The sequence below is a fragment of the Mauremys reevesii genome, linkage group 10 (assembly GCF_016161935.1).
Source record: "Mauremys reevesii isolate NIE-2019 linkage group 10, ASM1616193v1, whole genome shotgun sequence".
In the NCBI taxonomy this organism is placed as follows: Eukaryota; Metazoa; Chordata; order Testudines; family Geoemydidae; genus Mauremys; species Mauremys reevesii.
This window is the reverse complement of record NC_052632.1, coordinates 25458857-25482859: the sequence shown is the minus strand read 5'-3', so window position 1 is coordinate 25482859 and position 24003 is coordinate 25458857. Positions and strand designations below refer to the sequence as shown.

Here is a 24003-nt window from a genome sequence, read left to right as displayed (position 1 = left end):
AGGCACAGAGGTAAACCTAAGTAAACAAAGTGCCCCGGCGCGCCAAATGCTTACCCTGAAGGGCCAGGACAGCAACTGGTGAGGATATTTTTTTTTGGAGGTGGGGGAGAAGCTGGGAGTAGGGGAGTAACCCCTGTGACCACCCTCCACATGATATCACCCCTAGTCTGGGAGCCCCACACTCTCCCCATCCCATCCCACTTTATCTGGGGAGGGCCAGAGAAGGATGCCTCTGACCTGGCTGGAACTGCTCCAGCAAGCTGGGCAGTGCGGCCGCAGCCTGCTCTGGTGGGCCAGACTGGGCAGCGCAGCCGCAGCATATTCCGGCAGGCTGGGCCAGGCGGCACGACCACAGCGTGCTCCAGCAGCCCAGGCAGCGCAGCCACAGCCTGCTCTGAGGGTCAGGGCCGAGCGGCACAGCTGCAGCCTGCCAGACCCGGAGCTGCAGTTGCTTCAGAGGCTGGGGGGAGAGCAGCGTGGCCAGAAGTGCAGAGACTCTGGCCCCGCCTCTTCCCTTTGGTCTCTGCAGGTTGTGCTGCCTCTCCCTGCTCCCTCTGTTGGGGGGAGGGGCTGTGATCTCACCTCTCCCTCTCTATACCTGTTCATAAGCCGACTCCCTTCTCTGGTGCTTCCCTTTTTCACTAAAAAAATTTGGCTTATGAATGAGTATATACAATAACTTCTATTTTTCTTATACTCTCTTTACTTTTTACTCTCTTTTAAAAAGTTGTGGCACAAAATAAAAGTGACTTGTTTGTTTTGTGGGACATTTACAACATGAAGGTCAATGCAACTGGATAATGCCATATCTGGATTTTATTCTCAATGCTCTGATCTAAGTTTTACACAATGAGATGTAACCTTTTAAAATCTCATATTAAATTCTGATGTGAATTGTGCTGACCTGGTTAGCAGCGAGGCCAGGAATTTCCTATAGAGAACAGAAGAAAAATCTGAGTGGACAAGCTCCAATAACTAGTGCTTATGTTCTATTTTCTATTTAATTATAATATCCTCCAACCTGAATGAACCATGAGCTTACACTCCAACCTCCTTATGACTGGAATCCAGATGAAGAGGATGTTTGCATATTAAAATGTAGCAAGGTTGGAGGATGATCCATAGGGTCAATCTGAGTTTTACAGAGAATGAAAAGCCAGCTAAATTCTCCTTCAAGGGACATGCCAAATAAGTGCTATATTTAAAGTGATTTTATGAACTATAAAACATATTCCAAAGCAGCACTCAGACCACTGTGTCTGCATTTAGTATTCCCTTGTAGTGTACATTCTATCCCTGTTAAACAAAAAAAATTCCCAAACCCCGTATAGTAATATTTACACCATAGGAATAAAATGAAAGTGAGAAAGAACAACAACTGTGAAAAATATACCTTAAATATATTTGCTTGAGATAAATTCCCATAAGTAACACTAACTATGCCATTAATGTGCATAAAATGTTACTGACATATTGTAAAACTCTGGCTAATTTAATAATGCCTGATGTGCCTTACATCATGTTCAAATGATGTAATAATATGCTGCTAAATGAGTCACCTCACATTAGCTTCATGGCAATAGCATAACTGATGGGTCATTAAAGTGAAACTGGTGTAGCATATTACTGGAAATACTGTTTATTTTGCCATTCATTTTTTCTTCTTTTTTTATTGATCCAAAACATAGAGCTTCTGGAACAAACATCGTTATTAGCAATAGCCACAATACTTATAAAATACTAACAGCCACAAATAAGTTAAAATCCATCTATCGTTACAGCATAAAATATTTTACAATACAATATTTTACACTGGTTGAGTAAAATGTAATTAGTCCATCACAGCAAGAAGATGCTTCCACATAATTGTATCTTTCAACAATCGTGTTTCATAGATTTATATGGCTATCAATTTCATTCTCTTAGTGTCTTTTATAATAAGAATTAGAATGTCTTGTCCACATCTGCACATACAATTTATAGAATTATTAAGTATATCAAGGCAACTGAACTGTTCATAAACATGTTACATTTAAACTGAAATATTGCTGATTTTTCTCTTCATTCTGTTCAGATCTTGTCTACTATTTATTATACTTCAGGTTTGTTTGTTTTTTAAAACTACTTTCTTACATCTTGGTAATAATTCAAAGTCTAGATAGCATTCAATACAGAATAAAAGGGATATACTTCTACACTTCAAAAAATCCACCACTATGTTCTATTATTCCTTCATGACTGTCTGGATTTACTGAAGTTGAGCATTTAATATATTATTTTCCTATATGTACAAAATGTTACTATATAATTAAGAATTAATCCAACCATAGCTGTGAACCTTAACATACAGTTACATTGTTTATGCCCTCCCTATTTACCTAGGGTGCATTTTAAAGATAATGCAGATTTGATTGCTTATTATAAAAACCAAAATCTGAATGGTTAAATATATGTGCACTGACCTCCAGATACTTTCATGACCCTAGTTAAAATCCAGCATGCATTCACCATTCAAAATGTAAAACGTAATCTCTGCTCATTTCACTAACAGAACATGTAGTTTCATTCTTACCATAGATAAACTTGATTAAAATAGGCACTTTCCCTTATTTACAAGAACTAATTTCAAAATAATGCACTCTTTAAGGTTCACAGAGGAACAATTAAAAAAAAAACCTTAAATTGATAGTGTGATTCCACATAGGAAAATATAAACATAAACCCAATTTAAAGGGACACCAAATATGGTGTTTTTATAAAGTGGCCTAGCATAGCACTTTATTCTATTAGTAGATCACAATTTCTAGATTTCTTCTAAAAAACAATGACAGTCACTGGTTTGGTTACGGCTCAATTCGACCATCTTACTAGATGTGTCCTTGAGGTTTTGCATTTTTCAAAGGAGAGAAGCTATAGGAGACAGGAAGGTGCAGGACATACCAAGGATCCAGAGGGAGGGAGGGAACATACATTGAAGCCAAAAGGAGGGAAGCAGAATCAGGGGCGGCTCTAGCAATTGCGCCGCCCCAAGCAGGGCGGCACGTCGCAGGGGACGCTCTGGCGGTCGCCAGTCCCACGGCTCCGGTGGACCTCCTGCAGACGTGCCTGCGGAGGGTCCGCTGGTCCCGCGGCTCCGGTGGAGCATCCGCAGGCATGCCTGCGGGAGGTCCACCCGAGCCGCGGGACCAGTGGACCCTCCGCAGGCATATCTGCGGCAGGTCCACCGGAGCCGCCGGATGACCGGACCCTCCGCAGGCACGCCTGAGGGAGGTCCACCGGAGCCACCTGCCGCCCTCCCGGCGGCATGCCACCCCAAGCGCGCGCTTGGCGCGCTGGGGTCTAGAGCCGGCCCTGAGCAGAATCAGGTCACTAAACACTTGGACAAACCAATTTGCTATGGGGTAAAATACCAGAAGCCGCACACAAAGCTTGTTTGGTTTGCGGAAATAGTTTTTGTGATAAATTGGAAAACTATAGTAGGCTGCACCATAATTCAGGAAAACTGCCTACAGGGCATTGTTAAGTACTGGCTATATGGGTTAAAAATGAAGGGCCTGATACTGCAAACATATATGTAGGTAAATATTTTACACATCAATGGTGCCACTGAGATGAAACAACTCCTCACATAAACAAAGTTACTTACAAGTGTTTTTGCAGGACTGGGCTAAAAAAACAGAGTAATTGGCCCCAAAAGCTTAATACTCAAAGATGCAGCAGAAAAGCATCCTAAAAACTTTTTGCTAAAAGTAACTTTGAAAACTCAAGCTCCCTATTGAGTAATTTCAATATATTTATAATTATTTCTTAATAGTTCTCTATGGCTTTAAACATTCAGCATATATAGTTTACTGCATTAAAAGTTTTATGAAGATAAATGACACAAGCCTTTGAAGATTTACAGTAAAATTTTCAAAAGAGCCTAAGTGACATACGTTCCACTGACTTTCACTAAGACTTAGGGCTAGTCTACACTTACCAGCCGGGTCGACGCGGTGAGTTCGACTTCTCGGAGTTCGAACTATTGCGTCTAATCTGGGCGCGATAGTTCGAACTCCGGAAGCGCCGCGGTCGACTCCGGTACTCCACCACTGCAAAAGGCGGTGGCAGAGTTGACCTTGGAGCCGTGGACTTCGATTCCGCGGCGTCTGGATTCCCAGGTGAGTAGTTCGAACTAGGGTACTTCGAATTCAGCTACGCTATTCACGTAGCTGAACTTGCGTACCCTAGTTCGACCCCCGCCCTTAATGTAGACCTGCCCTTAGGAACTTAAGTGCGTAAGTCTATTTTGAGAATGGAACTGAGGCACTCCTGAAAATGGTACTAAAGGTTTTACACATTTCACATTAATATTTCTGCTAGAAAATTCTCATTCAGGTCCCAATTCAACTAATAAGAAGTCAAATAAAAATCCCGTCACATTTCCACATCACTTTCCACAATGTTGAGTTACAAACAGGTCTCTGCAGAGATCCATGTCACACAGCACCACATCTAAATCAGCAAGCTGATCAATTATAACATGAAATATTGTACCATGTATCTTGAAGAGAGACATTTAAGTTAAAGCACAAGTTGTAGTCTGTCACAGAAGTTCACTGAAAATAATTAAATCAACAGATTTTACAGTATCATAATTCTAAGCCCCCTGTAAACATTAAGAAATCTTGTATTTGTAGAGGGAAAACAAAACAAAACTTTCAAAAAAATACAACTGGGATCAAAACTAACACAGAGGAACCTAATCTACTAAAAACTATTTTTCCCTTTTATTTACAGCTTCTAAAATGGGGATGGAGGGAGATAAAGAGATTGGGAAATCCCAGGAAAATCTTTTAACAAAACAAAAAAGATTAGAATAAAGAAGCTTTTGGCTTCAAAATAGTTTAATCAACAGAAATTAAAATAAAATGGAGAACTGGTGTCATTAAAAAGTGGGCATACAAAACCAATTTCTTTGAAGCGAAACTACAAGCAAAGTTAACCTCTTCTGACTGCAGAACAAAACACAGTTTTATGTAATTTGATTGTAAACCTGTTCTGCAATATAAAAAATTAGCACTAATGAAAGTAATCAGTAAATTAGCCTGCTTCCAAAATAATGTCAAACTTAAATTATTGTATTTAAATATTGCACGTACTGACTTGTTTTAACACTAACGTTAATACAATCTATCATTGTCTTGACTAGCAATCATATAAAGTCCATAACTTGCATTTAAAGAGGTATTGCCACTTTTTGGGAGACTGAATATTAATAAGAGCTTTGCGGTACAGATACAAATGGGTCTTTGTTTGCAACATCTGTGTTGCAGAGAAAAGAAGGAGTAGAGGAATCAAGATGACCCTTACTTAATAGGAGAAGCAGTGCTAAAATCAGTACTGCCACATGGTGCTGCCTTTTCACGCCTTACAAACTACTATTTAGAGACTTGGACAAGTGTCAAACCCAAGAGCTAAGTTTTTCCAAGGTTAGACATTCCTGAAAACACTAATTCAAAGTGACTAGAATGTTTACTGGAAATAAGAATATATTTTCCCCACTGAAAATAAATAATAACAAATGAATTTCTATCCTAGCACTAGACACGTAATACACTAGTTATTTAACAATTTTGGCAAAATAACATTTGGTTTTCACCATAAATTCAGGAGTACTGTCAAGGTGTAGTTTAAAAAATGTAAACATTTGCAGACCACATTCCTTTTAAGAAAAGGACTAACATGTTTTGTTTTATAAATTGTTCTGGCTATGAGCTACACCTGGATTTTTTTTTTTAAATCTAAGATGAACATATTGATACTAAAATGGAAATATGCTTGCATTTTACAACTTATTTTAAACATTACTAAAACCATTTATTATAAGATATTACACAGGATTATGTTGGTGAAAAAATTTAGAAATCTGAGAATATTATCTGCCTCAGGAGCATTAACATTAAACAGAAGAAATAGAAGAGTTTGCTAGTGCAGTGTATTACACTTCTACCTTGATATAATGCTGTCCTCGGGAGCCAAAAAATCTTACTGTGTTATAGGTTAAACCGCATTATATCCAACATGCTTTGACCCACTGGAGTGCGCAGCCCCCCCCTCCCCCGAGCACTGCTTTACCGTGTTATATCTGAATTCATGTTATATCAGTGTAGAGGTGTATATACACTACCAGCATTTCACTTCTAGAAAATTATTCAAATTATAGCTTGAGTCACAAATGAAAATTAATCTGGTGGACTCAGTGCACATTCTACTCTCACTGACAATTTGGCCTGACTAGTTGTCTGCTCAAGAAAAAAGAAGGCTGAGATTTTCAGACAAGCGATTTTGAGTATCTCTGCTTCTGGGTTCACACCTGGAAAGACCTTGAAGTGTTCTAATTTTCAGGTAGTAAATGATCAGCATTTTCTGAAATCTAAAGTTGGAGATCTCCCAAACAGTAGCACCCAAAAATCACTAGCCACTTTTGAAAAACTTGGTCCAAGACTGGAAAACCTGAGTAGTTTCAGGTCAGGATGAAAGCACATTGGCAGAAGAATACACAAAGGAACGGGAGGAAGGAGGGGGGGCAACCAAAGACTCAAGGGATGGGGTTTTTATACAGGGACTTAGTCCTCCAGGTTACTATTCAAATCCAGCCTAGGTAAGTAGTTGCAAGAAGTTCATGGTTTGGTGGCCTATATGAAATAAATCTGGTTACTTTAGTCTAATCCCAGTGAACCATCACACCAGCTGGCCAGGAGGCCAAGAATTGAAAGGACTCAGTCCAAGATGATCCCATCTAGGAAAGGGGTGGAGCATATTGGGGAAGCAAGTTGCCAAACATATACAGCACTCATAATATATATATATATATATATATATATATATATATATATACACACACACACACACACACACACACACACTCTTTTGTTAAATAAAGGACTTCAGTCTCCAGAACTGTGGAAACAGTTCCCCTTTCACAAGCACTAAACTCATCTCAAACATACACACAAAAGGTTTGTGAGGCAGTTGGACAACACTAGCTCTCACAAAGTACAATTCAAGCCAATGCTATTAGACCTTTACATTCATTTCTGTCTTAGGTAAGAACTACACCTCTACCCTGATATAACGCTGTCCTTGGGAGCCAAAAAATCTTACCGCGTTATAGGTGAAACCGCATTATATCGAACTTGCTTTGATCCGCCCCCCCGGAGTGCTGCGTTACCGCGTTATATCCAAATTCCTGTTATATTGGGTTGTGTTACATCAGGGTAGAAGTGTATTAGCCTGAAATGTTCAAGTGAATTCAACTAATTACTGAATGAAGATAATTCAACTTCTTTTCAATGATTACCACACTTACTTGACAACCTGGTAGTCCTGGGTCTCTGCCATATAGTGGAAATGGACCCCTATCCGATGTTTTTCCTACAAAGCAAAAGAAAAAAAAGGTTTGAAATAAACCCATTTTTGAACAGGCTAGACATTTTACATTAAAAATATTGTCCTGCACAACATTAAAACAAAACCTGAAGCCCTGTGCAATCTACAGAAAGCAAGTTGCCAAGTTAAAAGTGGGCTTATTCATATATTTCTTTTATATGGTTAAATATCACTCTTTAGTCTCAGAGGGGTAGCTGTGTTAGTCTGGATCTGTAAAAGCAGCAAAGAGTCCTGTGGCACTGTATAGACTAACAGACGTATTGGAGCATGAGCTTTCGTGAGTGAATACCCTCTTCATCGGATGCAACAACCATAGTACAACATACCATAGTACAGATCAGGGATAATTTTGTACATTGTTATAGCTATCAATCTGTTATAAGCAAAATGAACATTTCTAATGCTGGCAGTACTATTTGGAAAAGTGATATCAGAATGACGCAGTGTAGTAAATTGATGGCATGCAGGAAGCTGACATATAAATCTGGATGTACAGACTCATTACCAAAGTATTTGGAACTCAGAATTGAAGAGGTAAAACGTTTGGGTTGTGGTGTTAGCATGATGAGTACGCCCCTGCTAGTTGAATCACAGAACAAAAAACAGTCCACTAATGGAGACAAGGTGGTATAACAACATATGAAAACAACAGAAAAAATGGGAAAAATTAAGGAGAAAGTGCTGGCAGCAGAATAATCATAATAAAGGAAATTCTGAAGATCTTAACCCTCCAGTTCTTAAGCACAAAATGAAGCTCACATTCAGATGCCTAGGGAAGGGAGGACAAGCGCATGCAGGGGTGCACAAAAATTCAAATTTGTGAAATACAGAAACTAAAACCAAGTAATTCACAACAGGTTACTGTAATTTCATGTAACTGTTGCCACCTTTAATAAAGACATCTCATATAATCAATCATTTGCTGGGAAGAATCAACAGAGCTACTAGGGTATATTGACATTTGAAACAAATGCCACAACACAATAAACTAAAAAGTAGTGCAGGTGGTGGCACACATCCCTTCTCTGGTATTCTGTAGTGCGGCAACATGAGTTCCAAGTTTAACCAGAACATTCAGTGTCATACGTAGCCTACTTCTGTAACAAGCACTAACTAATTTAATAAACCATTTAAGTGACAATTAGTGTGGATTTTTTTCTTTTAAATAGGTTCTTCCATGTACTAATAAAGGCATGGGGTGGTGAGGAAAGAAAAATGTAAAGCAGCAGCTTAGTTTAGGCTTTCAGGAAATCAGCATTTGATGGTTCACTGCAACTGTGATTTAGTTCCCAATGAAGCAAAAGTTCAGAGCTATTTAGGATACTTCACACCCTCCCATCCCCAAACCACAAAGCAAAAGAAGTTATTGACTGCAAACAAATTAAAATGTAACAGAAACACAGTAATTTTGTAATCTATGGGCTTGGCTACACTTACAAATTTGCAGCGCTGCAGCAGGGTGTGAAAACACACCCTCTGCAGCGCTGCAAATTGCGGCGCTACAAAGCGCCAGTGTAGTCAAAGCCCCAGCGCTGGGAGCCGCGCTCCCAGCGCTGTCCGTTATTCCCCACAGGGAGGTGGAGTACGGACAGCGCTGGGAGAGTTTTCTCCCAGCGCTGGCGCTTTGACTACACTTAGCGCTTCAAAGCGCAGTTTAAGTGTAGCCATAGCCTATGATTGATATAATCAACCCGGGAAACCCACATATGCTCACTCATCCTTTAAAACCTTCTTCTCAGGAGAAAACTAACCATATAAAAAGCTCAATTAACCTACTCATTCAAGGGAACAACCAGACTTTCCCCACTTAGCCATACTTTTGTAAGGCTGTCTCCTGGCTTGCAGGCACCACACGCAGGGCTGTGCTCATCATGCAGAACAGCTGCCCAAGTATGTTGCTGGTTGGGGTTGGAGGGTGTGAGGTGTGGCAAGGTATTACAGTGCTCCACCCTTACTCTGGCCACTACTGGTAGCAATGGTCAACAATGAGAAAGAGGCTCCATGACTCCCTGTAAGAACAGCCACTTCCCAGGCAATACCATAAAGGGGTGGGAAAGTGCTCCAGAGCTCCATTTACTACAGTCATTTCCAGTGCTGCTGGCTGAGTGGGAGGAGACAATCCAGGGCCCCACCCCTTACCCTGATTATTTCAGTATGAGGGACCTGTGGGAGACTTCCTAGAGGTTCATCTTTCTGTCCCCTGCCAATGCTTATGGTGGCTTATGGTGGGGGTGGCAGATGATGGTTTTCCAAGGCTCCCTGATTCTGTTTGCTCATGCTGTCCAGGGAAAGAGCTTCTCCCTGCTCTATCCCCCCCACCCATTCTCATCTTATTCACACCCACACAATGAAAGTGAGGGAGGTGTAGTGTGGGATGGAGAGGGAAAGCAAATGGCAAAGAGGAACCAATAATGAAAGTGGGGTATGGAATAAACAAGGAGGGAAAGTGGAAAAGGAATAGAGAATGAGTGAACGATTAGATGAGAGTGGGAAAAAAAGTGAGGGGAGGGAGGGAATGGAAGGTGAAGATGTTGTGCTCATACGTTTTAAATTTAAGCTCAGGCAGTTTCAAAAAGAATCCAGAATCTGCAATATCCCTCACACAATTATGTACTGATATGTTCTAATCTTTCTGTGTTCATTGTATTCTCAGATTTATCAAGCATGTGGGATTGATGTGATTCTTTTTAAAATTTACTACTTGCTAATACCAGCTTTACAAATTGAAGTCCCAATCCTGGAAACACCAAAAGAGATAGTGCTTGTCACCAGGAATATTCCACTGAAGTCAAGTATTTACAGCATCCAGCCTTAAAATGTGGCTTTGAGGTTCTCTGTTAAATCTCAGATGTTTGACAAATAACATTAACATTGAGTAGGAACAGCCTCCTGAGTGTTGCCTCACCATCAAAGATAGTTAAAAAGTCAATCTCTGCCAAAGTGTGGAAAAAGTCAGAAGACAATCACTGACTATAGAAAACATTAACTAGATACCTATTCCAAGTGTGACAAACCATAGTATTGGACTCAAAAAATATCCAAACACACTATTCAAACCCTAATCTGAAGACAGTGATTAATAAACCAAGGATACCCACAATATTAAAAGCTCACAACATTTGAAGCATTTGAAAATGTCTATGCTTATTTAGCAACCAATGAAAGAAACCTCCCCCACAAATAATACATGTATTTTGTATTATCTTTTAGTATAAATCAGAAAACACAAATTCCAAAGTTGCACTTTGCTTTAACAATGAATATTGCTGAATTGCAGCACTCTTGGTGCATTCAGAAATAGTATACAGCTAAGAAAATCTTAGTGCAAAATAGTAAACATTAAATAAAAAAGTGCGTGATGAACTAGATAATACGCAATGAATACGGTTAGCTTTAGATATTTACCAATTTTAAATGCCAATTCTTTACTAGTTTAAATTTTTGCCTGCTAAGCAAAAGTTCATCTTGTTCATTTTATACAAATTACTACTTAAAATAGAAAAATGTCTAACTCCTTCTAGAACATCATCTCTGCATGATTATTAACATATTGGTTACTACAAATATTCTATTATAATTTGCTTGTGAAATGGGAGCATTGCTGTTAAAAAAAAAGAGAGAAAGAGAGAGAGAGAAAAAAGTGAACATTTTTCTGCAGAAGCAATTTGCCTCTAACAACCATCAGGCACCAAACAAATAAAATACCTAGCATGCAAAATTATTTGAAGTAGCATGAATCATACTGTTCACGTTAACCAGACTCAGCATTTTCTTTCCAGAAAATGAGACTCTTACACCAAATGATAAACAACTTTGACTAAAGTATGCAGTATTCCAGGCAGGCTTTAAAACAAATATTTGTGCAACAGTAAAGTACAAAGACTGGAAAAATCATCATATATAGATGGTTTATGTAACAAGTAGGAATTGTTAGACACAAGTAAAATGAACATTTTATAGATTCAGTATAAAAGCATGGCGGGCCCATAGTACCCCACCCTACGGGGGGGGGGGGGGCAGAAAATTTCACCACACCATATAGATTTGTTCTGAGAAATGATTCAGAAAAGTGAAAACTATAGTTGAAATGTCATCACCTAGAAATTCATCAAACTGATCTGATTCCTCGGTATGATAAAAATTTGGAGCAAGTCACACCAAATCAGTCCTCTAAAGGCCAAACCTTTTATGAAATACTTAAAACCAGACAGCTTTGGGATAAAGTACTGGAGCATGCTTTAGAGGGTATAAAGACTCTACTGGCCACATCCCCAGTGCTGGCATTTTATGCTCCCAAGTCTGCAGTCATTTCAGCAGAAGCCAGCTGGTCCAGGTGGGGAGCTACTCCAGTTACACAGAAAATTGGAAGCCTATAAAATATTGTTCTAGATGGCTTTACATCACCATCTCCAGGTACGCCCCGTGATGATGTATAAAGGGGAAGGTGATCATCTACACTAATATGGGTCACCACTTTTACAAAATTGTGATAAATCTTGTACAAAGCATACCTTGTGAGGTATCGTTGGAAAATCTCTAATCTGCTGAGTATTAATATCTGGTTATAATGTGTATAGTGACATGTGTGGAATTATGAAATTTTGCTATATGTTTGTAACTCAAGCATGTTGTGAGTCTGAGAAATGCCCTCAGGTTAGCTCTTCGGGAATAACAAAGGAACTGTAAACAAGAGCCACTGCATGTCATTCCCAAAGACACCTCAAACAGCACATATGCAAAAGATGCAAGCAAAAATTTGCAATTCATATGAAGAACTGATGGCAAAGCACGTCCACCATGGAACGGCTTGACCCCATAACACAGCAAGCATTTTTCCAGCAAAAAGGGTCAAAATATAAAAAGCGAGAACAAAGGCCCCAGGTACTTCTTTGTTACCCCATCTCTGGGCTGGTGAATTCTGACAGGGGAAATTCTGAACGAAAGGACTAAGGTCCCCAAAAACTATTTGGGCAACATAACAGATTTAACATTCCCGTTGTTCGTTTTGGAATACATATTTGAATTCTGCTAATAAATCTTTAGTTAGTTTACTAAAGTATTGGCTACAGCGTTGTCCTTGATGTAAGGTTCTGAGCATCCACTGACCTGTGTAAATGACTGGCCCCTTGAGGCTGGAAGAACCTAATGTCTGGTGATTTTTGGTATTAATAACCTATTATCACCAGTTTGTCTGGATGGTAATATAGGCTGGAGCGTCTAAGAGGACTGTCTGTGGCTCCATATTAAACCAATATAGTGATCCACACATTTGTTGCTAGTTTGGTTAAATCTAATTATTGTATAGAATATACCAGTGTTTCCCAAACTTGGGACGCCACTTGTGCAAGGAAAGGCCCTGGCGGGCCAGGCCGGTTTGTTTACCTGCCACGTCCACAGGTACAGCCAATCGCGGCTCCCACTGGCCATGGTTCGCTGCTCCAGGCCAATGGGAGCTGCTGAAAGTGGCGGCCAGTACATCCCTCAGCCCGCGCCACTTCCAGCAGCTCCCAAGACCTGAGGACGCAGCAGGTAAACAATGTTTACAGCAAGCCAACTGCCATCGCAGAAGTGAGCAAGGTATTTGAAATGTCTTGATAATTTCAAGTTTCTGATAGACCACGCCCCACTCATTCCATTAATAAACAAGGAAGACCTACACATGGTGTCTCATACATACCAGAGATCACTGATGCAGTAAATAACATTTAAAACACATCGCATAATGTTCAAAAGTGAAGTCCATAGCAGTAGATGGTACCCTAAAAAGAGCCCTGTTAGTCACCCAGATTCTCTAAAGGTTTAGGATGACAGAGAAGCACACCAGTAACATTTTGAGGGGCAGACTTGTCAGAGAAATGAAATGGTTACCTACTGTAACTGTGGTTCTTTGAGAAATTGTGTGTATTCCACTGAGGCATGCGTGCAGCCAGGGCACTGGAGCTGGAGAATTTTACCTCACAGTACCCACAGTGGGGCAGCACTCATACCTCGTGGCCATAAACACTCCCTTGGCTATATGAGGCAGCGCAGCTCCAACCGCCTCAGTTTCTTCGCACCGGACACTCAGAGACTAGACTCAAATGCAGAAGGTGTACAGAGGGTGGTTGTGGAATACACATCAGCATCACAGCTTGAAGAGCCAGTTACAGTAAATAACTTTCTTCTTCTTCGAGTAGATTCAGCCATGTATTCCACTTAGGTGATTCACAAGCAATACCTGCAGGAGGTGGGGCTCAGAGTCTCCTTAAACAAGGGGTGAAGAACTGCCTTCCCAAAGTTTACATCTGCTCTGGATGCTGCAGTAATGTTGTAATAGTTTGTAATTGTATGTATCAATGACCATGTGACAGCCCTGCAAATATCCAATATTGAGATGTCACTTAAGAATACTATTGACAGAGCTTGCACTCTCATAGAATAAACTCACACCTGTAGAGGGGGTGTAGCTGATGCTGTTTCATATGCAATCTGGAGGCAAAAAGTTACTCATTTAGAGATCATCAGTGAGGAGACTGCCTGTCCCGTCATGACACAAACAGAAGAGGCGAAGCCGAAAAGCGTTTAGTCCTGTACAGATAAAATGCCAGACATCGTCTCATGTCCAATGCGTGAAGACCCTGCTCTTCTGGAAATGAGGGCAGCTCAAGAAAAAACACAGGCAAATATACAGCCTGGTTTAAATGAAACTGAGAGACTACTTTAAACAGAAATTTGGGGTGCAGCTGCAATGTCACTGTCTCTGGAGAACTGTATGCAAAAGGCTCTGTGATCAAGGCCTGCAACTCTCACACTCGTCTCTCTGATGTTATCGCCACAAGGAATGCATTTTTTTGACATAAGAAAAGAATGGGGCAGGATACCACAGGCTCAAACAAAGGTCCCATGAGAGCTGCTAAGACTATGTTAAGGTTACACAAGGGAACTGGTTCCCACATTGACAGATGGAGAACTAAGGATACCTTTCAAGGATCTTGCTACCCATGGCATTGGAAAATACCAATCTTCCATGAATGGGTGGATGGAAGATTGAGATCACCACTAGATGCACCCTCAATGGGCTAAGCGTAAGGCCCGACGACTAAAGAATCAGAAAATACTCCAAGATGTCTTGGATACTAGCCAGCATTGGCTGAACTCAGCAGACCAATAATCACACTGAAAAACACTTCCACTTTGCCGAAGAGATCATCCTGGTAGAGGGCTTTCTACTACTAAGTAGGATCTGTCGAACATTTGCCAAACATCGCTCCTCCTCCTCATTCAACCATGGAGCAGCCACGCCATGAGACGCAGGGACACAAAGTGTGATCGTGATTCTACGTGAGCAGATCAGGATGGAGAGTAAGGGATATAGGAGGCTGAATCAACAGCACGAGATGATCAGAAAATCAACACTGCCTCAGCCATGCCAGGGCAATGAGGATGAGATTGGCCCAATCCACTTCCAGCTTGAGGATGACTTGTGGAATGATCAAGTTAGGAGGAAAAGCAACAGGAAAGCCAATTTCCAGCTAAGGTGGAAGGCATCAGTTAGAAGCCTGGCCTGAGGCCCCCCTGAGAGCAGAATAGATAGCATTTCCAGTTGTCCCTTGTAGCAATCAGGTTGATCATCAAGATGTCCCAGGCTGCAAAGATGACTCACAAAACACTATGCTTCAGACATCACTTATGGTCCCAGGAAAAATTCCTGCTGAGATGGCCTGGGAGATGATTCTGGACCCCATGCAAGTGATCGGTTATTGGAGCGATACTCTCATCAATGCAGAACTGCCACAACCTGATCACCTCTTGGCAGAGCACACTGGAGCACACTCCTCATTGCCTGTTCACAATACATGGCTGCAGTATTGTCAGTAAGCATGTGAACTACTGAACCCTTGATGTGATCTAGGAAAGCTTGACAGACATTGTAGGTGGTCCGAAGCTGCAGGACACTGATATGCAATGGAGCTGCCTGCTCTGACCCCAGGCCTTAAACCTCCAGTAACCCCAGTAACTCCCCAACCTATCAAGGAGGCACTGGTGACAAGAGTCCTGGTTGGTAAGGGCCAGGCAAAGGGAATGCCTTGGCATACATTCCCCTGAACCTAACTAAATAAAACTAGAAAAATACACTAAAATAGTGAGAGATTGTGAAGTTAAGACCACAGAGAGCTGAGAGTCCAGCCACAGAGAGTAAGAAGAAACTTAGAGGGGTAAGGATGGTGCTGCCTCATATAGCCAGGGGAGGAGCTATGGCCATGAGGCACGAGGGCTGCCCCTCTATGGGTACTGCTAGGCAAAATTCTCCAGCTCTGGTGCTCTGGGAGCATACACACGTAAGTGGAATACACAGCTGCATCTACTCAAGAACAGAACTGATTATTATGACCACTAGCGTGGATACAAAAGTGGAAACTCTAGCCAAGTTTATATGACAAGTTCTCTGTTTTAGAAATGGAATAATCCAGAACGACAAGATGGATTTTGCAGATGTGGCAGGACCTAGGAAAACCAGTACGCCTGGGGGAATTCTGCACCTCTGCACAATGCAGAATTTGCACAGAATTAATGTTCTGTGCAGAATTTCCTTTCTCTCTGCAGAACTGGCACTGCAGAGCTGTTGGTTGCCACTTGGGGCCACTGGACCTGGCAAAGTCCAGCTCCGCAGCTTGTAAATAGAAGACACTGCTCGGGGGGTGGGGGCATGGAGGAGGAACTGGAAGGTTCTGGGCACCTGCAATTTCCAGCATGCCTTGAAGGAAGGAGGCAACATGCAGGAAACTCCATACAAGCCTGGGACCCAGCATCAGGCTCTATCTCCCTCTGGATCCCCGGGCTCTGGGGAGTAAGGGATGTGGGTTGTTTGTGCTAGGGGGATGCCCCACAGCTGGGCTCTGGTGGGGAGAGGTGCGGGTGTCTGGGCTGATGGGGGGAGAGAGATTGCCGGTGTCTGGCCCCCCCCAGTGGGGAGAGGACACAGGTGTCTGCCCCCTCCCCAGTGGGGTTCTGGAGGGGAGGGGGCAGAGAAACAGGAACTGGGCTGTCATAGGAATTTCTTTAATTCTCTACTCCTGGGGAAAAAATTGTTGTCTGTACTGTTACAGGCAAAGTTGCTGACAGGTATTTTGAAATAAATTATGAAAATAATTGAAGCTGGCTTGGTTATATAGTGTTATTTTGACAAATAAAATATGCAGAATTTTAAAATATTGTGCACAGAATTATTTTTTTTGGCGCAGAATTTTTAGGCGCAGAATTCCCCCAGGAGTAATGCAGGAGTTTGTCCCATGAGACTGCCAGATTTTCAAATGACAACTTGCTAGTTGCACATACTGTAAAATAAGTAACTGCAATATATCAAATTATGTGCTTCCTTTGTTTTGGTTAGATTAGTGAACAACTTATTTTGCACTATCACTCAGAGAGCCATATGAGATTATAGGGAATTCAACTCAACATATTAAAAAATATTGGAATTCTAAATTGTGACATGAGTAGAGCTAAAACGCAATTATATCACAATGTTAAGTGATATGACTAAATGAGTTATGGTCATATTGCTCAAAAACACACTTTTTCTCTCAAGTGTGAGGAGTTGAGTAATTCCTATTACAATATACAAAAAGAATCGATCAAACAATTACTATCTGAAAAAGGGTCTGTTGAAAATCTTGAAGCTCTGAATCAAAATTATCACAACTTTAAAAATACATTTTATAAATGCAGTGGATTTACATATCTGGAGAGCTTGCTTCATGGAATTCTCACAGATACAGACACCTACCCCACCATGCCATCTGAGCTGAGAGGAGGGAAATCCCTAAAGGTGGTTTATACGATTTTGTATTTTAAGAACATCTGCTTAAAAAGGTAGGCACTCCTCTGCACACAAACTGCTACATTTTACAGATTCAGAAGAAAGAGTGGGAGAACATGCAATTTAGATTACACAACTTAAAACTACACACAAAAAACTATGTACTTTACAGTTGCAAAGTCAAGTAGTCAAAAGTTAGGAAATGCCAAAATTAAGGTTGCCTGTGCCTAGTGTATTAGACATTGCCAGTGGTAGTTGATGTCAGCATTTAAATTCTCCAAATTAGGTTAAAAAATTCATACCCCATGAAGATCAAATGGACTGAGAGGGGGTAATTTAGATATTGCACTGATATCTCTCTATGGCTGTATAAAATTAAGAGAGATTAGTCAGACGACTTATGCATCTAAAAGACATTCCAAGAATCTTCTTCAGAAAATCACCCCAACCCCAAAATGAATTTTCTATTATCCACTCCATAACTCCTCAAAGAAAAATCGGGGGAAAACAGGGGAATCTTGCAGCATATCTTGAAAGTCAACAACTCTGGGATCTGGAGAACCAAGAGGAAGTGAATTCCTAGAACCCAAGATCCCTAGTCAGGAATGCCCTGTCTCATTTGCAGCAGGGACTGTACACTTGATTACATTTGTGGTCATACTGCACTGCCACAGAGGAGGTTTCAGGTAGCCTTGTACAACTTCATAGGTAGATAGGCGTTTGGGAAAATAGAAATTATAATGAACATTCATTTGGAACTTGAATCATAGCAGGAATTGTTAGACACCCACTAATAAAATTAAACATTTTGGGGCATTTTGAAATATTTTAGCTTTAAACCATACAAAATAAACTGGCATCTCATGTTTTTTTCCTTCTTTCCCCTTCACATTACTCCCTTTATGTCTTCCTGAGTGGTAATATAGATTTTCCTCAAGTTTTCCCCTCTAATTTTGTTTTTTCTTTAACAGACATTCCCTGTTTCTTTTCTTTCTTCCCCTACATTGTGTTCACTTTCTCCTCACCACATACTTCCTTTAAGCCTCCTTTCTTCCTGTGTGTTACAAAGCCCATTTCCTTCAGCCAGCTTTCCACGGCTCACCGCTTCTCTAGTGCTATATTTTTCTTACGTTTAAAAAAATAGCAATTAAAGCCTTATACACAGCATTCTGCAGCCTTTTATTTTATTTATTATTTCATGAGTTGACCATAACATCACATAATACAATGATAAATAGATGTTAAAATGAACTAATTGGCTACAATTCTAAATCACATTCTTGCTTTATAACCTATCACATCCCTCCCTTCTCTGCCCTTCCTTTTTCTTGTGTAATTTCCTGTGTTTTACACTACGTTCCAGCTCAATCCATATTTCATTTAATTCAATGGCAGAATCCCCACTGACTTCCAGTTTTCATTTGCATGATTTGCATGAACATCTATTATTGTAAACCAGTGGGCAGATATACCAGCCAGAAAGATAAAATAAAGTCCAAACTATAGTTCAGGCCAAGGCCCTTTCTTCTTCAGGACTTGCTTATCATCACAAAATGATCCAAGACAGGACAAGAGTACCTCAAAGCTTTCCTAGTTTTCAGAAAGCTGGGAGGGGAGAGGCTACACCTACCTTCTGCATAGCCTTCACTGGATATCTCCTAGACCTCCACAGAGGAGCTTCCTTCAAGATCTTATCTCAACCCTTATCTTCTCCAGAATAAACCAGGAGCATTCCATTATTAAGAGCTTTTCTACATGGGGTAATTTACCAGCATAACTATACCATTATAATTATACCACATCAGTATAACTCCCTGTGTAACACTTATTCAAGACTAAATTTCCCCATGTACACGTGCTCATAGACTCCAGTAGGCAATCATATGACACCTCGTCAGCTGACCTCTCTTCATTATCGCTTGTCTTGAGCAAGCCCTGCACTTAAGAGGGCTATGTCTCATAACTGAGGTTAAGATTCTGTCACGGGTATTTTTAGTAAAAGTCAGGAAGAGGTTGCGGGCAATAAACAAAAATTCATGGAAGTCTGCAGCCTGTCCCTGACTTTTACTAAAAATAAAAGCCCAGAGGGGGAGCGGACCTAACAGTCAAAGCGCTGCCAGGGCTGACCTCCGGCAGCTGCTCCAGCCCTGCTACTGTGGCAGGGGCTGACCACCACTGGTCCAGGGACCACCACTCTGGAAGCTCTGGGGCCAGCCAGCTGCTCCAGCCCTGGGGCTGACCACCAGCCAGCTGCTCCAACGGCCCCAGGACTTCTGCTCCAGCAGCCCTAGCACTGACCACCAGCCTCTGCTCCAGCCCCAGGGGGGCTAATCTAACTCCAGTCGCTGCTTCAGCCCTTGGGCTGCTGCACTGGCCGCCCTGGGGCTGACAGCTGCTCCAACACAGCCCCGTCCTGAAAGAAGTCACGGAGGTCCTGGAAAGTCACAGAATCTGTGACCTCCGTGACAGAATTGTATCCTTACCCATAACAGAAGTATATTGGTCATGCTTGTACCTACATTCCAGCACTGTTACAACTCTCTTCAGTTATAATCCCTGTGGGGTTCACATCCCATAGTTTTGCTTCAAGTTCCATGTTTGAATCAACCCAAAAGACAAATCAAAACCACTGAGTTGGTTTTGTATCAAAACCTTAAGTCTGCCCACGGTTACTTACAAGGGGATGAGTTTTGTGTTTGCAACAAAACTCCAAATGAAGTGAGCTTCATATGGTTTCAGAATGAAAATTTCACAAAGATCTAGCAATCACAAGCATATGTGCTCTTGGACCAGAAAACTCTGATTTGCAGAAATCAAACTATAAAATTCTCACTAGACAATTTAAACCATTGGCATTTCATAAGTTAGCAAACACTGGCATATGTTGGACTAATTCTGGCATTATTAAGATTTTAGTTAACACCTGAAGTGTTATTAACTGTAATTATTTGCTATGCCCAAATGTGACACATGATTGCAACATAATATACCTCTCAAATACTGTACAAGAAATTAAATACAAAAAATTCCTCATGTTGCCTATGTAGATTTTAACAGAGAAAAGGACTATAAAGACAACAGGACACAAAGTGGAAGTTAGTCTAAAACTGTTCACCACACTAACTCAGTTGTGAATTACTTCAGAGAACCTGCTATAAATGTTTGTCTGAAGCCAAACACTCCTTTCCCATTGATTCAAAGTAACGCTTAGCATATGAGAGGATGACAGAACTTAATTGTACAGCAAATTACTTTAATTTCAGCTGAATTAACCCTTTTGAGCCTACAGATATTTTTACATATCCCCCAAGTATTTATTTGGCTGGCAGTCTGGAAAGCACCAGCATTTTTAAAGCAAAGCAATGTTCATCATCTAACGTAAATGGTGTAGTGACCACAGCTGGCAGCTGCTCTATTTATTTGTCACAAAGTGTGACTACACTACCCATACAGAGAAAATTCTTTCAGCGAATTCTGAGACATGTCTTTACATTCCTAATGATCTTTTCATTGTTCATTTTCTATATTTATTTAAACATGTCAACCTATATCCAGCATTAAACTTGGTTTATAATAAAACATCTAGAATATATTCCAGAGAAAAATCCATTTTTTTTTAAAAAGGCCTGGCATTTTGCTTTTTGTTTCTTTTTTTACTTAAACCTACATCAATTAATTTAATGAAATCAAGGGCATTTGAAAGCGTTTCACGTAAGAGTATACCTGTAGATCTGACAGTTATGATGACAACAGCTACCTACTTGCCAAACCATAAATAAACAGAAGAGTCTGATTCATCTATATCTAACCTGAAAGAAAATCTTGATAACATTTTAAATGCTTAAAGAAATTCATAATTTGTGTCTACCTCCTGAAATGTTGAAAAGTGTCTTAAGTCGAGTTGATATGAGTAGTTTACTGTTGGGAATCATATTAATTACTGTTTTAGTGGGTTTTTTAAATTTCTAGTAATAAAACTTAATACAGTATACGTTTATTCACCCACAGAATTAACAATGTTCAAGTAATTTTCTCATATTACTGTCTACCCTATTAATGAATGAACTGTAAATTGTACTGATGCTGGCAGGTAACACTCTCTATATATACTGCATACATACAACGACTTGCAAAAAAATGCACTGCAGTACATTTAGTTATTGTTCTGTAATATTTAATATTTCTTTCCATATTAAAACAACAACAGAAATAAAGTGTATGGCTGTATCATAAACTTTATGGCATGCCTACCTTGCTGTTTCCAATAGAGGTCCCCTGTTTCTACTCATAAATTTTTTTTATGGAGACCCAAAACTCCAATTCTTGCTCATCCTAGTGTAATAGGCTTCATTTCGATTACAAGATGAAGACATCCCGGCCCCTAATGTTTGTCCTAGGGAGATGGTGGGCTGCTACCATCTTAGAAACAACAGACTTCTGAGTGAGACACTACTATAATTACTGTATATGAAAAAATTGCTCACCACCTCATCGTGAAGGATCAGCTCTTCACCTCTCACTGATATTTAGTCCTTGTCCCCTACTAGAGAATTTCACAACTCCTGATTAATATCTTCATCTATTTCACATCAACAATCTGTTTCTCTCTTATGCTTTTTAGGCCATACAAAACATCATACATCATCAAAAGTAGAATTTTCTTAAATCTCTTTTCAATATTTCTGCCCAAACGTATAGAACAGAAATGAGAAAGATCTAACACAACACAGTTTGAAGAAAGCACTAAATATGAATGCCTTCCTATTCTCTTCACAACAATTTGTTTAAGTGTTATTTGCTAACATTTGTGCCAAGCACGCTGCTGGCTACACTGTAGATGTTTAAATATCCAGTGCCAACAAGCGCAGCTGCTGGACTTGCTGCACCCTCCTCCTGTTCATTCCACGCCAAATTACTCACTCAGCTATGAATGATGAACAGCAACATAGGAAAATGCCAAGTGCAAGTGAGATTAGCGATAAACCAGAGGAACCCTATAGAGGTCAGTGATTTGCAGGTCTCTAGTTGTAATCACATTTTTAACCTAGTCTTTATCTCATCATATACTCCATCTTAACTCAGCACAGTCTTCTTGTGACAGGCATCAGGAACTGCAAGCAGCTTCCCAATCAATAATCCTTGAAGTCCAACTAATACAGCAAGAGTGTTTTACCCTTGATAATAGCAGCAAGATTTAGTAATCTGAATTGTCTGCAAACTGCTTTTAACTTGCAATTTTAAAGCTTGAGATTAATAGCGGGACAATTTATACACACTACAGAACCAGTTATCCCTAAATCTTCCTGGAAACCAAGTTAATTGATACAAACTAATGCAGATTAACTAGGACTGATTGTGCATTGTAACCTTATAAAACAATACATGAGCAAGAACACTGGTTGACTGTATTCATAGGGGGAAAGGGAATTAAAATGTACAGATTCTGACTAGCCAAGTTCTTGTGTTATTCTGGGAGTGTTGTTTTACTGCCCCATCACTTAAACCAATTTCACAGGAAATAAAGCTCACAGAACGTGTTTTGTTTTTATCCCTTCAATCCGGATTTGAAAGACTTCACCCATTTTTCTTGGGTCCAAATTTTAAATGGACAAAACAAGAGAGATAATAGAATCCAAGAAGAACAATTCTAATACTAAACAAATAGAGGAAAGATATTTGGAATGGGACTCAAAAAACCTGAGTCTAATTCCCAACTCTGCACATGTTTTCTACACGACTTGAAGCAAGTCTGTGCCTCAGTTCCCTATTTGTAAAATGGGAGATAATACTTCCTTTTTCCAACCCTTTGTCGGTTTCCCTATTTAGACTGTAAGATCTTCAGGGGAGTGACTATCTCTTATGTCTGTGCAGAACATAGTACAAAGAGCCCCTATCAGATCTCATCTACTACTGTAAGAAAATTGGTAGTAGTCGCAGCAACATCAGCATCAAGAGCTCTGCTCTAAATTACAATACACTGTTCAAGACACTAAATGACTGCCTTTTACTTGTAATTAGTTTCCAAAAATATGCCTTGGTCTGAAAAAACAACTCATCTTTTGTCCTTTTAATTTTGCAACCCAGCAGTAAAATTCTAGCAGTGAAGATATTCTATTACATCTAATAATACTAAATATAAATCCTTGCACGTAATGTCTCTTACTATTAGAATGCCACTGACTGAACTGTTTACTTGTAGGGGAATTCTGCACTGCTATGCGTACACAAAATTAATGTACCCCATAAATTTTTTTGCCTCCCTGCAGAAAAATGCGGGTGCATCGTTTTGGGTGCCTGAAGCAACCAGCGCAGAGGTAAATCACCAAAGGGGGGGGGGGGGGCGGGGAGAAGGCTGGGGATGCCCTGCCAGGCTCAGCTGCTAGTGGCTGGGAGCGGGGGAGGATAGGACATCCTCTTCCTCTGCAAAGAGCGGCAAGGGCCAGAGCCACTCCCAGAAACCTCCCCCAGCTGCAGGAAGCTCATCTCCCCCCACCGCTTCCTGCCCCCATTGCTCCTCAGCTGTGGGGGAAGAGCTCACTGCTGCTCCCCCATTCACCCAACCCCTGTGCATCTGGACCCTACCATACCAAGACTCCCTCACCAAGCCTCACCCCCCGCACCTAGAACTCCCCCAATGAGCCTCCTGCACCCAAAGTCTACCCCGCTGAGCCTCACCCCCTGCATCCAGATCCACTCCACCCCCAGATCTTCCCCACCTCCATCCATCCAGACCCCAACCCCTGCATCATGAGACCACCTCCTGCTGAGCCTCC

At 40.8% G+C, this 24003-nt stretch overlaps 1 protein-coding gene across 2 annotated transcripts in view; it reads right to left on the bottom strand.

Annotated features, from left to right (window-relative positions):
* Positions 1-24003, bottom strand: part of TCF12 (transcription factor 12) — a 330991-nt gene that overhangs the window by 94475 nt on the left and 212513 nt on the right. For both annotated transcript variants that reach the window (XM_039490758.1, XM_039490759.1), the window contains one exon: positions 7352-7416. In XM_039490758.1, the coding sequence (XP_039346692.1) occupies positions 7352-7416 (65 nt within the window). The remainder of the gene's footprint in view (positions 1-7351; positions 7417-24003) is intronic.